Source organism: Jaculus jaculus, chromosome 3, assembly GCF_020740685.1.
Source record: "Jaculus jaculus isolate mJacJac1 chromosome 3, mJacJac1.mat.Y.cur, whole genome shotgun sequence".
NCBI lineage: Eukaryota > Metazoa > Chordata > Mammalia > Rodentia > Dipodidae > Jaculus > Jaculus jaculus.
In genome coordinates this window covers 66,425,564-66,442,186 of record NC_059104.1, presented here as the reverse complement: position 1 = coordinate 66,442,186, position 16,623 = coordinate 66,425,564, and the positions used below count along the sequence as shown (strand labels likewise).

Below are 16,623 nucleotides of genomic sequence, written 5' to 3'. Positions count from 1 at the left end.
GCATGAAAAAAAAAAAAGCAGTCTGTTGGGCTTGCTTCAAAAAAGTAGAATGAACAACTATTCCTTCTCCCAGCTCCAGCAGATATCAATATTGTTGTGTTTCATCTATATTCATGTCATAGACATTATTTTAAAACAATTCAAGAAATTCTAAATCCTGTTATATATGTTTATAAAAAGCACTTAACATACTTCAATGTTTGTACTTCCAGCCTTGTCATCTGTCTTTTAGTCAGGGTCAGACCCACCCCTGTGGTGCTAGCTAAAAGAGAGTGTGTATGTCTGAGTGCCTCACTCAGGCTGACAGAGTTGTTCAATTACTGATGGTGTTCTCTTTACCAGCTCTTGACGTTTTTTCTAGATCTATTGTGGTGATTTCACTTTTGCTCCTTTCCTCTTCTGCATATGTATTAAAGGCCAACTGAGTCATCATCATTCTTTTGATTTACTTCCTAGTTCTCCTTGCCACTTCCTCCCTGTCAGTAACTGCTGTCAGCCTGCCTGAAAGTGAGGGCTCCTATGACTCTGGAACATGAGTTCCCTTTAGTCTCCCTGGATCTTTCTGAAGGAAGACAGACACATCTCCCCCACTTAATTTCTTACAATAGCATAGTGAGAACCACATCAAATTCAGGGGCCATATGATTCACTCATTTCACACACAAGTCAGTGAATTCAGATGTGGCTTTCAGAACGTTTCCCTCACCTGTAAATGAAGCCTGCTGCCATCTAGTTCTTCTGTGCCTCCATTCTCAGCAGCCACTACTGGATTCTCTGTCTTGTGCATTTGCCTATTCTTGACTTTTTATATAAATACTTACAAATATGAAGTGTCTTTTATATCTGTCTTCCCTAACATAAATTTTTAGTGCTCATCCATGACAGCATGGGTCAGTGCTTCATTTCTAACTGTGACAGAGTGGCATCCATTGTATGAATATAGCACACATGACTCATTGGTTGATCGACATTTAAGTTGCTTCCTCCTTTTGGCTAGAATGGATAAGTGCTACTATTATATCCAGCTAGAAGTTTCTGTTGAGCTTATATTCTCATTCATTTCCGGCTTATACTCATGAGTGGAGTTACTAAATCAAATGGTGGACTCCTATTAGCTTTGAGGACCTGACAGACATTTCTCAACATAGCTCTTCATTTTCCTTGACCCATATATGGTAATCTAGCCATCTGTTAATTGAGAGTGTCTACCCCAATATATCCAGATTAATATATACTTTTCTTTCTTTCTTCTTTCCTTTTTTCTTTCTTTCTTTTTCAAGGTAGGGTTTCACTCTAGCCCAGGCTGACCTGGAATTCACTCTGAATTCTCAGGGTGGCCCTGAACTCATGGTGATCCTCCTACCTCTGCCTCCCCAGCGCTGGGATTATAGGCGTGCACAACCACTCCTGGCTTATACTTTTTGAAAGTCTTAAATTTATAATTATGTTCATGTGTATTTCTTTCTTTTTTGTTGTTGTTATTGTTTGTTAAGGGAGGGTCTCATTTTATAGCCCAGACTGGCCTTGAACTTTTGATCCTCCTGCAGTTACAGGTATAGGTCACATTTCTGGCTGTTATCATTATTTGCTATTGTTTTCTGTGTGTAACTTTTTTTTTCAAATATTCACTTATTTATTTGAGAGAGAGAAAGAAGGAGAGTGATACAGAGAGAGAATGGGTGCTCCAGGACCTCCTGCCACTGCAAACAAACTTCACACACATGCACATCTGGCTTTACGTGGGTACTGGAGAATTGAATCTGGGCCATCAGTCTTCACAAGCAAGCACCTTCAACCATTGAGCACTCTCTCCAGCCCTTGTGTCTAAGAATATTACTTGAACAGTGGTCCCCAAAGTGAAGGATGCATATCTCTAGGTATAAAAATATTCATTGAAAAATAATAAGCTGCAATTTTATGCTTTATAATTACAAAAATATTAAAATGGCTATGAATAAGTGATGTTTATAAATGAAACGTTTTAGTACTGGAAAATGAGCCTTGTGTATTTTGGGCAAGTACTTTACCACTGAGGTAGGTCCTTAGCCCTTTTAAATTTTAATTTGAGACATAATTTGCTAAATTGCCCATAACATCTTCCAACTTTCAGTCATCCTCCCGCAGCTTCCTGAGTACATTGGATTAAACACATGCAAAATGAAGCCCAGCAAGCTCTGTTTCTCTTTTGCTTGTGTGTGTGTGTGTGTGTGTGTGTGTTCACACACACAGGTGCATATGCGCATGGAGGGCAGAGGACAACCTCAGATGTTGTTCTTCAAGCACTGTATGTGTATGTGTATATTGAGGCAGTTTCTCACTGGCCTGGTTCTCACCAGACTGGCAGGCTAGTGAGTCCTAGGATCTACTTGTCTCCGCATCTCTAAGCACTGGGATTACAAATGACTGGTTTTAGTTTTCTTTTAAAAAAATATTTTATTTTTTATTTGACAGGGAAAGAGGGAGGGAGAGAGAGATAGAGAGAGAGAGAGAATGGGCATGCCAGAGCCTCCAGCCACTGCAAAAGAACTCCAGACATGTGTGCCCCCTCATGTATCTGGCTAGTGTGGGTCCTGGAATCAAACCTGGGCCCTTTGGCTTTGCAGGCAAATGCCAACATTTGTGATAAATTTCGTGAGAAAATTCTTAAGATCATGTTGCTAATGAAATTTCAGGCATCTTACTAATATCAACCTCATATGCACCATGAGAATCCTGTGGAAAGAACTTTCAATCAGGTGTCTTACTTCTGCTGATTGCCAATAGTGAAACTTAGGACAAGCCCCCAACAAGTTCTGTAGCAGTTTTCAGATTGGCATACTGACACTGTGCAGAATGAGAGTGGAAAGTATGATTCTAGCATTGACCATCAGAAGCTAGTCACTTGTGTGTCTTGGGAAACCCTGTGGTTCTTTAGGTAAAACATCTGGTTTTCTCTGATCATTAACTTTTTTGAATCTTCCCTTCCTTATGACACCATACCTATTTTAATTTTTCTTTTCTTCCTCCATGTTTCTCTGACAGCAAACATTCACACTATTTATAAATGTCCATCACTGAAGGCTGCATCGGAGGAGTACCTCTGATACCAACTATTGCAGCAAGACCTTGTGTGCTTCCTTCTACCCATATTACAAAATAGTGCTCATGTGAAGTTGTGCCCTTTGAAAATTTCAGCTTACCCTGATTCCTGGCTGCTGTCTGGAGGCTGTGGAGTTGTGATACTGGGCAGCTTATGGCTTCTGTCTGACATGATGGGTTTATATCTGTTAGCATCCTTGCAGATGTGAATCTTAGTCAAAGCATGCAGAGAGGTAGGTCTGGAGTTTCAAACTTAGGTGATTTCAAGCCCACACTGGTTCTCGTACTCATGCCAGAAGCACATGTAACCGCTGAGCCATCTCTCTAGATGCATTTCTATTTGTGTGTAATTCTGCTGCCTTTACTGACTTCTACTTCACTGCATAGGCTCACTGGGTCGGTATGCATTTGTTGAGTGCTGCCACATGCAGCTCTAGATGTGGGGGATGTGACATGGGACAGAACAAAGCCCTTTCTGCTTCCACAGTACTTATGTTAAGAGAAGTTAGGCAGAGAGTGAAATTAAATGTAAGGAACAAGAAAAATCAGGAAGTGAACACTTCCCTGATGTGATAAAAACTAAATACAGTGATGTGATAGGGGGAAACCAGGGAACTGCCCTTAAAGAGTTAGTTAAGAAAGACTTCTTTGAGGAAATAATTAGTAAACCAAAGCATGCATGACTAGAGAGAGCCAAGTGTGTGTTCATTTGGGGAACAAGCATCTCAGGCAGAGGGAACCTAGAATTTTACCTATGGGGTGGGAAAAATCCTACAGAGCTCAAGAGTTTAGTGTGTGGTTGGAACTTACTGAGGCTACATGAAGATGAAACAGATCAGCATGGACAGCAGGATATTGAGCCTTAAGGACAAGGTAAGGAAGGTGAATTTTATTTCAGATTCAATGGAAAGACTGATGGTTGTGACAAAAGAAATGGCAAGTTAAGCTTATAAAACACCTTTCTGAATGCATTATGGATGGGCAGGGCACTGAGATGCTATGGCTGGATGTCCAGATGACACAGTAATTTAGTCTACAAGGTGGTCATAGCTATATACTTGCTGGTGGGTTAAAGATGGAGAGCTGGAAAAGCATAGGGTCACAAATGGCTCTCAAAGTTTTGGCTCAAGCAACTGAAGTGGGATGGGAAAGGAGGGGAAAAGCAGACTTGGGAGGAAGTCAGTGTCTGTTTTGGGCATATTATGCTGAAGTACTCAATGGACAATTGTCAAATATATGACATATCTTGAAGTTCAGGGAAGGTCAGGTGGAAATAAATGTGGGAGTCCACTACATATATGACAATGGCATTTACAGCCCTGGGGTTGGTGCCAAAACCTCACATGCACAGATACACAAGTAAGCAGTAGTCATTATTAACAATGTGCTTAGTTGGATTGAGAGATGCCTAGGTAAAGCACACCTTTAGGATTAGATGATGAGTTCTGACTTAATTGACGACGAATTCAAAATTGAGTAGACTATTGAAAGGTGGTAGAAACTGGATGGTGGTATCTGGTTGGAGAAAGTAGGTCACTGGGGTTGTGCCTTTGAAAGGCATATCTTGCCCAGTCCCCTTCCTGTCGTTACTCCCTGGCCACCATGAGGAGGGCAGCCTCTGCCACATGCTCCCACAGCCACATTCTCTGCATCTTTGAAGGTCCTGAAACATGGAGCCAAGTGACCATGGACTGAACCCTCTGAAGCCATGAGCCAAAGGAAATCCTTCCTTCTTTAGGTTGCCTTTCTCTCAGGTATTTAGGCACACAGTAATGTAAGATAATGTAACATGCTACAGCACATTACATTGGGGCTAGACTTGCCTAGACAGACTAGCTTTTGTGTCTAGGCCAACTGTTGGACTTTTCCCCTTGCTCTCAGTTTAGCTGTGAAGCTAAAAGCAACCTTTTTGAGAGCAAGGGGAAAGCCCAGCAGTTGAGCAACAGTAAAAAGAAATACTTGCTGGGCCTGTACTGACAGTGGCAGGAGTGCTTCTCACTGGGTAATTCATGACATTTTCATCATGTCTTTTACTAAGAGCTAACAACTGAGTAAACCACTTTAAAAACAGATTCTAGAATCACAGTATCTTCTTTAAATATTGCAACTAAGGGTAAATTTTTAAGGTGTTATAAATTCAATACACAAAGATCTTAGTGTTACTTATGATTCTCCATTGTTTTATATGTCACTTACCTTCTGTGGTGGTTTGATTCAAGTGTCTCCGTAAACTTTTATGCTCTGAATGTTAGGTCCCCAGCTGGTGGAAATTTTGGAATTGGAACATCCTGGAGGTGCACAGCCTGATGGACTATTCTTGTCAGAGTTGAAAGACCTGAATGTAGTTAGAACTATGGACTCTGAGGTTTGGCTAATGAGGGTGAAAAAAAGCTTCACCTGGACTGGGCTTGAAGCAATTTGAGTGAGAGGCTTGCCATTATGCCTTGTGTCCTGAGAACCTTATGGGGTTGCATTGCGTAGAAATGAACTGTTATGAGCAAAGGGATATGGCACAGAAATGAAATCTTCTGCCCATTCAGCTGCAATTGTATGAGAGATTTTAGTCATTGAGACTGGAACAGCTGATCTACTCTGGGACAACTGAACTAAATGCAAGAAAGATATGCTCATTGAATTTGCAACATGGTTTTGAGTTTTGGAAATGGCCATGGGTGGTATGAAAGAGGCTTGTTGGATTACCTGCATGGAGACCCAATGGAGAGGCCAGACTGTGGAATGGCTGCCAAGAATAGCTGCTGGAACTGGATGAAGTTCTCTAGGACTGTGAGTAGCCTAGTTGGAGAGATGGAATTGGAACTCCAGAGACTCATCCCTGGTTAGAATTATCAGGCTTGGAGACTTGTCACTGGTTAGAGTTGTCAGACTTGGAGCTACAAAGTTTGATGTTTGTCCTGTTTGTTTTAAATCTTGTATTAGTTGAATATTTATATGCTATGCCCAATGCCATCTTTTGCAGTGTGAATGGGTGTTTATTCTGTGCCATCATAGGGTTTTAGTTTTCAGTGTTATGGCTCAGTTAAGAGACCTTGGACTATGGGGATGTTTGAACATCTTTGGAATTGATAAAAATGATGGGAACTTTAAAGTTGGACTGAATGCATTGCATTTTATATCATGTATCATTATCAGTTTACGAGGGCCAGGGGCATAATATGGTGGCTTGATTCACATGTCCCCCATAAACTTTTGAGTTCTGAATGTTAGGTACCCAACGATGGCAATTTTGGAATTGGAGCATCCTGGAGGTAATGTATTGTTGGGTTAGGCTTATGTGTGTTATATCGCTAGCTTCTTCGTGCCAGTGTTTGGCACACTCTCCTGTTGCTGTTGTATACCTCATGTTGGCCAGAAGATGATGTGTACCCTCTGCTAATGCTATCATTCTCCCCCACCATCATGGAGCTTCCCCTTGAGGCTGTAAGCCAAAATAAACCCTTTGCTCCCACAGATTTCTCTTTGTTGGGCATTTTCTGCCAGCAACATGAAGCAAACTGCAATACCTACTGTGTTGAAATCCCAGAATAAAGAAAAAATGAAGAAACATGAAAACGTGTCATCAGATAGTATTCCAATTTTTGATTTTATGTAGATTTTATTGGAATAATTTTTTAAACATTTTATGTGATAATATAGTTATGTAGATGAATGCTCTTATTTTTTGTTGATTTTTATTTATTTATTTGAGAGGATTAGACAGAGAAAGAGGCAGAAAGAGATAGAGAGAAAGAGAGAGAGAGAGAGAGAGAGGGAGAGAGAGAGAGAGAGAATGGCCACGTTAGGACCTCCAGACACTGCAAACGAACTCCAGGTGCATGTGCCCCCTTGTGAATCTGGGTTATGTGGGTATGGGGAAATCAAGCCTTGAACTGGGGTCCTTAGGGTTCACAGGCAAGCACTTAACCACTAAGCCATCTCTCCAGCCCTGGAATAATTTTGATGTGTAGATCATTTGCATTTTTAGTTGATCTTTGTGATTCTTCAAAAATACTTTGCATAGAAAAAAAACAAAAAAATACTTTGCATTATTTTATTCCAATGTCAAACCCTCTAGGCTTACTGTTATTTTTATGGCTGAGTTACTTATTTATTTATTTATTTATTTATTTATTTATTTATTTACTTACTTACTTATTTTCTTGAGGTAGGGTCTCGCTCTAGTCCAGGCTGACCTGGAATTCATTATATTGTCTCAGGCTGGCCTTGAACTCATGGAAATCCTCCTACCTCTGCCTCCCAAGTGCTGGAATTAATGGCATGTGCCACCATGCCCGGCAAGTTATTTATTTTTGACTTGCAAATATAAGTAGAATTCACTGTGGTGGATGGATAGTGCAAAGTACAAATTTTCTTATGCTTCCTTAAAATATGCAGTCAAAAATATGATTGAAAAATATGATTGAACCTTACCTCAGGCAATTCTGACTCATTACAGAGAAGCTGCTTAGACTTCCAGCTGGCCATGTGGTGAGCTTAGAGATCTGATCAGGTGGTACAATAGAGGGCTCCTCTGTGTGTTTTGAACAGGTTTACACCAGCCTCAAGCCTGGAAGGATGGTGTCCCAGTTTACCGGCCGGCAGCATTCTCCTGTGGATCCTTGTGACGGGATCAGCTATGACTTTGAGGACGCTCATGATTCACCCAGACTCCTGGACATTGACCACTGTCCATGCCAATTGGACATCAGGCTCCTGAGGCACAAAGCTGCCTGGGTAGCCCCACTGTGTGTGCAGCAGCCGCTGCAGGATTTGTACCTCCAGAGGCTGACCAGACAGAACAGTGAGGACCATTTAGTGGTGGATGCCCCCTATCCTTTGGGCTCTTCATCATCATCCCTTGGGGCCTCCCTGGCAGAGACGCCATTGTCTGAGGACACTGCTGACTCCATGCACAGCATTTCTTCTCAGGGCTCAGGAAAAAGTAATAATGACTTCTCCGTGACCACAGAAGAGCTGGAGGTACCCCTAGGATATTCTCAGCATGTATCTCTACTCAGAAGCCCCAAGGCTATGGCCACTTCACCATCTTCTGAGGTTGCTAGTGCTTGCTTCGAGTCTCCTCATGCAGCAGTCTCTGCAGATGAAGGTAACTGCAGTCAATGACTTCCCTCACCCCTCTCTTTCTTTGTGCTTATCTGATCTGATTAAATCTGCCTGTTGTCTTCCCCATGAGAATGAAGGTCACTGGCTTCTGCTTTGATCCAAAGCCAATGCATGAGTGCATTTGATATCACCACAACCCAGACACCAGGATGGTCACAAGTGAATCAAGTTCTACTTCCTTTCGCTGAAGGGATGGTGATCCTTTTAGCTCACACAGTTAATAATCAGTGCAGAAGCTGTCTCTGGGCTCGTTAACTGGTCCAAAAGGGAGCATGTCAGAAGCCTTCTAAGCCAGCGTGGGTAGATCAGCATTCACAGACTCTGAGCTTGCTTGTGGATCAGTGCTCACGTAGGTGGTGAACTCGCCTTACCTGTTCTATTTACCTGTACACACTATGCTGAGAAAACAATAAATTTAAACCAGTAGCCATATTTCCCCCCCAAAACTATCTAAAACCTTTTTGTATTAAAGCATGAGGTCTCATTGCTATGCATTGCCCCAGCCAGCGGGGAGTTGAACAAGGGCCCAAGGGGAAGTTAACCTGAATGATAAAAGGCAAACAGACACAAGAAGGAGACCATGCTAGATGTTTGTCAAGGATTCAGAGTCTTTATTTTTTACACAGTGGTTATATAGGGGCAGAAAAAAAAGGTGGGGGGGGGATAAGCTGGCTGACATGATTTAGGGCTTTGGAATTGTCAGGAAACCTAGAGGGGTTGTAATTAGGTGTTCATCTAATCTTGCCTCGATGGCTTAACACCCTGACTGCACCAGGCTTCACAACCTGACCATAAACTGGCCTTTTGCAAAAGATAAGATTCTGTAAGCAGTCTGCTGACCGACGTTCCAGAAGCACCTAACAGAAAGCTGGATGGACCAGCTTTCTGAGTAATGAGTCAGCTTATGAGCAGGCCCAGGCAAAATGGAGAGGCTTTTGCTCTATGGCTCCAGACAATGCATTAGTGTATATATTCCTAAAATTCTCGAATTTCCAAAATTCCAAAACCACAAGCCATCTAGATAGTTACTTATTGTCTGTGACATCCTTGCTTTACTTTCAAACATTCCTTGTGCTCTACTTATGTTGTGCATTATTAATGTTAGAATCCTACTTGTTCAGAGCCTGGAGAGATGGCTCAGTGGTTAAAGGCATTTACTTGTAAATCCTGATGGCCTAGGTTTGATTCCCCAGTACCCACATAAACCTAGAACCACAAAGTGGTGCATGCATCTCTTTCTCGCCAACATAAATAAATAAAAATATTAGGGTCCTTCTAGTTCAAGTAGTTTATCAAGTTTTATTTCCCCCTTAAAAATAATTTTAAAAGCTGTTCACCTGCCTTGTGTCTGCTTGTGTGTCAATTTAAGTATTTCTCACAAGCAGGAACTCAGCTTTCTCCTTACTCAAGATGTGGGATTGGTTATTCTACTGGAAATGTTCTAACAATCAAAGGTGATGACAGGCTTTAATACATTACCCATAACTGAAGAAGAGCAGGTTACGGGCTGTTTTTATAAAATTTTTATTAGATATGGGCCTATTTAGTATATAAATAACACATGTTGGTACCATCCTTTCCCTCCTCACTGTCTCTTTTCTGAAGAGGTCTTCCTCCTTGGGGATGCAGGTCAACCGTAGGGAGATTGTAGGTCATACATTATGGGTGGGGGGAGATGCAATGTCTCTGTGAAAAATGTCCCAACTTGGGGCTCTTACAATCTTTCCACCCCATTTTCTGCAAAATTCCCTGAGCCATGCTAGGAGCATTTTAAGTCTACTTCAGGGATGGGCACTTAGGAGCATCTAGATGTCTGGGGTTTGGTAGGTGCTGAGTGTCCTCAGTATCTTCCTCCTTCACCCTTGTGCTGATATCAGATTCACTGAGAAAGCAGTGCTCTTGCTCATTTCCCCAGTTTCTCTGTGGTTTCAGCTGGGGCCAGGATGGAATGCACTGGGTCATTTATCTCCTCAGGTCCAGCTCTCGTCTGAAAAAGAGAAGCAGATTCTCTAATGGAGAGTGAAGTCAACACCCATTAAATTGAACAAGCATTATTAATTTAGAAAGAATTTAAAGGATATACACTCTCTTATAGCCCAAGATTAGTAGGAGGCTGATAATCGTTATCTGGGTATGATTGTGACTTGTTTCCCAGTTCCAGATATGGTTCCCTTTCCACTGAGCTGATCTATTAGCCAATCCAAGAGCAGTTGGTTACCCACCATGGCTGTGTGACACTATCGCTCCTGTGTGAGCATCACGTCAGGTTGTTTACTTCTGAGTCACTTAGATTTTGAGTTGTTTGGACAGATTTTGGCCACTTTACCCTGGTAGCTCATGTAGCACCTTCCAGCACTAGATGGGCTAATTGTCTGAGGATTGGCTCTCTTCAGGATTCCAACCAGGTCTCTTCATGGTCCATGCCGACAGCATATGGTGTCTTCAGCAGTAGGGTCTTACCATTAACCTCTGGTGGGTAATCAAGTGCTCTGACAGAAGTGTGTCTTATGTGTTTTGGATGACCTCGGAGATCTCTCTGATCATTGTGGATGATTGTGGATGTAGACCACAGCCTGATACAGGGAATTACAGGCCAGTGCCAAGGGAAAAGAAAAAAGAAAAAGACAGAGAAGAAAGAGAAACAGGAGGAATTTAAGGTTGGGTTTTGTCTCACCCTCTCCAGGGTTCTTCCATTCAGGTGCTCCCTTAAGGTCCTCTTGACGGTTCCACCTTTTAGTCTAGCTTTGAGGATGTAGACTCTATGGTACCAGTTCAAGGTGGGTTCAGTTTTGTGTCCCCTCCCCCACCCTTTTCCTTTCCTCAAGCCCTACCCTCCCTATTGTCCAAGCATCAAGATGCTATTCGGGTGTGTCAGCAACTGGGGCTGATCCAGGTTAGGAACCGCAGTTGAGTGAGACCATGTGACGATTGTCTTTCTGGGATTGTGTGAGTTCACTTAGAATGATTTGTTCCAAATTTGACCATTTTTCTATAAATTTCATTGTGTCATTTTTTTCTTACTGCTGAATAGAATTCCATTGTGTAGATATACTGCATCTTGGTTATCCATTCATCCAATGATGGGCACTTGTGTTGATCCCAGTTTTTCACTATCATGAATTAAACCACTGTAAACATGGTTGAGCAAATATCTCTTAACTGAGATGTGCAGTTTTTAGGGTAAATGTTATGAGCTGTTTTTTAATGGCTCATTTTGCATTCACAACCAAATTTGAGCACAATGCCTCTCATTACAAACCTTTTATTTCTGTCTCTTGCCTACGTGGATAGTCCTTAGGATAAAGAGAGCAGATTTAGTGGTTACTAGACAGAGGTTAGCTTACTGTTAGACTACCTTCTGAGGCAAGCCTTTCTCACTCTCAGACGATCATCACGGGGACAAGTTATAAATTGTTATTAACTGAGGATGATCTTTGGGGCCTAGTATTCATTCTCCTGCCTCACGCCTATTTGTTGTATCCTTTACAGAAAGCAGTTATGCAACTTAGAACTGTTTTGTACCTTTGCCTGTCTCCTAGAAAAAAAATGAACTTCAAAAGTTAAATAGATGCTGTGGCTCTGCCAGTCAGGGTCTCCCAGCCATCCTTACCAGTGCCTTGAAGAACCGCTCAATGTTTTAAGAATCTTCCTCTTTGTTAGTGTGTGTGCATGTGTACACACGTGTGTGTGCATGTTTCTGATTATATGCATGTGGAGGCATGTGTGTGGGGGTACACATTTGTCTGTGTGTGCACATATGGGCACATTCATATGGAGGCCAGAGGTCAACACCTGGGTCTTCCTCATTTGTTCTTCACCTTATTTTGAGAAAAGGTCTCTCGCAGTACCCAGAGCTCACTGATTCAGCCAGCCTGGGGATCCTCCTGTCTCCACCCTGCTGGAATTATAGGTGTGTACTACTACCCTTGGCATTGCATAAGGGTCCCAGTGAAGTGAACTGAGGTCTTCATGCTTGCATAGCAAGTGCTTTACTGACTGAGTCATCTCCCCAGCTAACGGTTTTGTTTTTTAGACAAAAACGAAAACAAGAAAAAAACCTCCTTTCATGGAGCAGCAGTGCAGAGACAGGCTCTCCCAGGTCCTCCACATCTTAGCAGGGGAGGCTACAGGAAATAATACAACCAGTTCTTTTTATTAGAACAGGGTTTACAGGTTTATAAAGGATCTTCATGCTCCTAACCTCTTTAAATAGGCAATATTCCACATGTAAAGGGTTAGAAAGTCTGTGGCCAAGGCACATCTAGTGATGGAGAGTTGGAGCTGGTTCCTAGCCTGTCGGATCTTCTGTCTGCTATTTCCTCTACGCTCAGAATCCACACCTGTGGACCAAACCCTACAAGCTTCTTGTTTTTATTTAAAAATAATAAATGACTCTCCTTACTGGGATTGCTGGTATTCACCGTGGAGTTGTGGTTTGTAAGTTGTGAGAACAGCTGTCAGTCATTGTGGATGGGGGCAATGCCTCTGGATATTCCTCCCACCATGTGGCTCTTACATTCTGTCCACCCCCTCCCTCTTCCACAAGATTCCCTGAGCCTCAATGGATGTGCTTTGTCTACTTTGGTGTTGAGTTCTCAGCAGCTCAGTGGAGTGGGTGTAGGGAGGAAGGAAACGATGGTACCAACACATGATATATCCATACAAAGTTTCTACTTAATTAAAAAAAATATTGATCAAGTCAGGAAAGCATTGAAGATGACATATTCAGCCAAAGCTTAATTCTTTATGTGAAAATAAATAGCACATCCAACTTGCTTGTATATATATATATAAGGCCCTCCAAAACCCGACCAAACAGATTCTGGTTTTGTCAATAGTGGCTTGCTCACTACGGTGGCAGAATAGAGCAGCTTCCAGAGATCATGAATGAGCCTCAAATCCTACAATATTCGCCATCTAGTCCTTTATCAGAAATGCTCACCAGGAGGCTCCATACACCTACTACTTTCTGAAACATGAGACAAGGCATCTGGAGCTGCCCTGTTTGCATCTCTGTCCTAGATGCTCATAACCACCAGGACATTTGCAGCATTTTGTTTTAATTTAGCAGCTCAGGACAACTCCACTCCTGCAGCTATTACAGAAACATTTACTTCCTTCCAAGGCTACAGTAAGCAGTCACGTGACATTATTGGTGCTTGGTCCATGATGGTCATTGCCAGTAGTGGAGGGGCTGACGGTCCCACAGGGACGGAGAGCATCTTCCCTTTTTTGGGTTTCACTGGGGAAGGACTGTTTTAGAGAAGCATGTTTGACTTTTTTTTAGATGAGTCTGTATGTAACAGGAAGTTTGGGGCAACTGCAGTGAGGTAGACACGTGATCCTGTAATTCTTTTGGCCCTGTTCCTGGACTGTTCTTTCTCACCTTCACAATCTCCTATTGGTATTTCCCAAGACCCTCCCCTCTCTCCACACTCTTTCCCTCCCTGGTCCATCCAATCCAGCAGTTCTCTAAGGATGCCTCCTAGTCAGTCTCTTAGCCTTCTATAGGAATGGTTAAGAATTATGGCCACATCTGAAAGACCTACCATCAGAAAGGTCTGTCCTCTCTGTCACTCTAATTTGTTCTAGAATTATGCTAGGTTTATGTTTTAATGGCATTTAAGAGATGCATCCTAGGATTATTTTGCTTTCTTAGATGATCTTTAAAGTTCCTTTTCTCTATTTGAATATCTTGCTATGTTGGCAGGTGTGAATCAAGTCAACAGAAGAAGTAAGTCTTTGAATTCCTTTTCATCAGAGACATTTGTGCTACCTGTTGATGTCGAAAAGGTGAGCTTGTCTTCTTGCTAACCATAAAGGCTCTTAGTCTTTCATCCTTAATACTGTTCTCATTTAAATCTGAAAACTTCCCTAATGACACAGAGGATCTTTTCTATGTTTGATGGTGGATGCCAGGAGCACTGAACTGTAAAGTTTCTCAGGCAGTGTCTGCTTGACCAACAAGTTTTCCAGAATTGAAGAATGATACCAGATGTTGAACCACTGCCAAAGCAGGGTTTTCTAGCGTAAGAAGAATACAGGCCTAGGGAGGTGGTGCACTTGGTAAAGTGCTTGCTACACAAGAATGAAGACCTGAGTTCAGATCTCCAGCATCCACATACAAGACAGGTTCAGTGGCATGCTGGGGAGGTGGAGACAGGATCCTTGGGGCTTACTGGCCAGCTAGTCTAGCTAAATAGGTGAGCTCGAGATTCAGTGCAATACTGTGACTCAAAAAAGACCCTCAGTGTTGACCTCTAGCATTTGTATGCACATGGGCATCTGCACACACACATACCTGCACACATAGCACATATATAATAAACACATGCCTGCAGATCACATGCACATACATATTTAAAAAAAAAAAATCAACTTGGTGGCCGGGAATGTAGTTCAGTGGTTCAATTCCTGGTAACAAAAAAAAAAAAAAAAAAAAAAAAAAAAAAAGAAAAAGAAAAGAAAGAAAGAAAAGAAAAAGAAAGAACAAAGAAAGAAAAGGAAAGGAAATTCAACTGCGGTCATCTTTTGACTACAGTGAGATATGCCTATGCCCCTGGATAATGTGGGTTCCACGTCATTACTGACCTGTAATAATCAGCTAAGCGATCAGTCATATTTATGTGCATTAGCTTCTCTTAAGCTAATTGAGCTGCTTGAATTTTTCAAGTCTCCTACATACTGCAGACAGAAAGTTGACTGTTTTAACTGACCTTTGCTGCAGGAGAACACCCACTTTCATGCTGCAGATATGATGATCGCAGCCATGGAGGAAGTAAAGTGGCACCTCCTAAGCCAGCAGCAGCCAGACAACCGAAGCACAGAGGAAGCCAGCCGGCCACCCAGGAGCCATCCCGTACATGCTGAAGGGAGCTTTCATACCCACACAAAGCAGGAGCCTGGGTCCTTCGCTTCGTCAGACAGTGGCTACAAAGGCAAGTTGAACAAAGGGGAGTGAGCACCTGACTGCATTCTCTATGCACCTCTTGTCATGCTTCTGTCCATTAGTGAAGTATTAGGGACAATTTCCAAACCTCTAAAACTTCTTCACCCACCCATGCTATTCTCATCATGGCTGCCATGTTACCTTGGATTGATGGTCATGCTCCATCCATTTTCCAAATGATGTGTTGTTTTTGTCATTTTGTTTTGCTTGGATTTCATTCTGCTTTCCCTTTTCCTAGTAGCTTATATCTCCCATGCTCTATTGTTTCCTGTCATTTAGCATTGCCCTCACACATTCTCTCCTTTTCCAAGTGCTTAATTTCATTCAGCAACAAATGAGACTTCCATATCCTCAGTGGTGGGGGTCAGTGGCTGGACGGGTTTCTCATTTCCTGGGGGAGTGGGTGTCAGGGTGTGCTGTCCTTCTCAAAGCAGTGGGAGTTAAGGTGTCATCTTTCCTTAGAGGAGTGGGTGTCATGATGCTCTCCTCCTTGAAGGAGTGTGTGTCATGGTGCTATCTTTCCTTAGAAGAGTGAGTGTAAGGGTGTTCTCCTTCTCGAATTGGTGGGTGTCAATGCTGTTTTTCCTTAGAGCAGTGGGTGTCAGTGTGTTCTCCCTCTCAAAGGAGTGGTGTCAAGATGCTGTCTTTTCTTAGAGGAGTGGGTGTCAAGGTGCTTTCCTGCTCAAAGAATTGGGTGTCAAGATGCTGTCTTTCCTTAGAGGAAGGGTGCTCTCCTTCTCAAAGAATTGGGTGTCAAGATGCTGTCTTTCCTTAGAGGAGTGGGTGTCAGGGTGCTCTCCTTTTTGGGGAATGGCTGGTGTGGTGTTCTCTTGCCCTAGAGAAGTGCTTAGCTAGCACAAGGTCCAAGGAAACAAGAAAGGATAACTCGCGGAGCAGACCCAGCATTCTGAGTCACTGAGTAGGGGAGCTCATTTCCTGTGGGAACCCAAGGAGTACTTTCTGAGAAAGGCAACAGCAACTGACAACTGATGATAGCATTTGCTATTTTCCTATTAATTAAATTTTACTCCTTAGATTAAGTCATTTTCCCCCTATAGTTTTTGCCTGGCAGATTTGATCTCACTGCCACCATTACTGCTAGACTAATATCTTTCAAATCTGTTTTTTAAGCCCTGTACCTCTCTTTCAAGGGCTTTCTCTTTGTTGCTTTGTCCCTTCAAATTTGTCCATCTGATTGGTTCCTGGGTCGTTTAACTTATTTCATTTCTGTGTGGCTTAAATATACTTAATTTTCTAAATTTCTGATTTAATCACATATGTAACATAAAAGCAGGTATAATTAAATCCAACTTATAACAAGTCTAAGCTATTCACCTAACACTCCTTCACAATGAGAGACAGAGAGAAAGAGAGAGAGAAACAGAGAGATCTACAGCCTACCTTGTCCATCTTTCTACTTATAAAGACTTTCTTTCCAAATAAGGCCACATTCATTCACATGTTGTTCTAGGTAG

At 42.3% G+C, this 16,623-nt stretch overlaps 1 protein-coding gene across 1 annotated transcript in view; it reads left to right on the top strand.

Annotated features, from left to right (window-relative positions):
- The window catches only part of Rubcnl (rubicon like autophagy enhancer), a 56,182-nt gene that overhangs the window by 4,295 nt on the left and 35,264 nt on the right, over positions 1-16,623 (top strand). The window contains exons 2-4 of the mRNA XM_004665872.2: positions 7,624-8,182; positions 13,910-13,992; positions 14,927-15,137. Of these exons, the coding sequence (XP_004665929.2) occupies positions 7,651-8,182; positions 13,910-13,992; positions 14,927-15,137 (826 nt within the window). The 5' untranslated portion in view covers positions 7,624-7,650. The remainder of the gene's footprint in view (positions 1-7,623; positions 8,183-13,909; positions 13,993-14,926; positions 15,138-16,623) is intronic.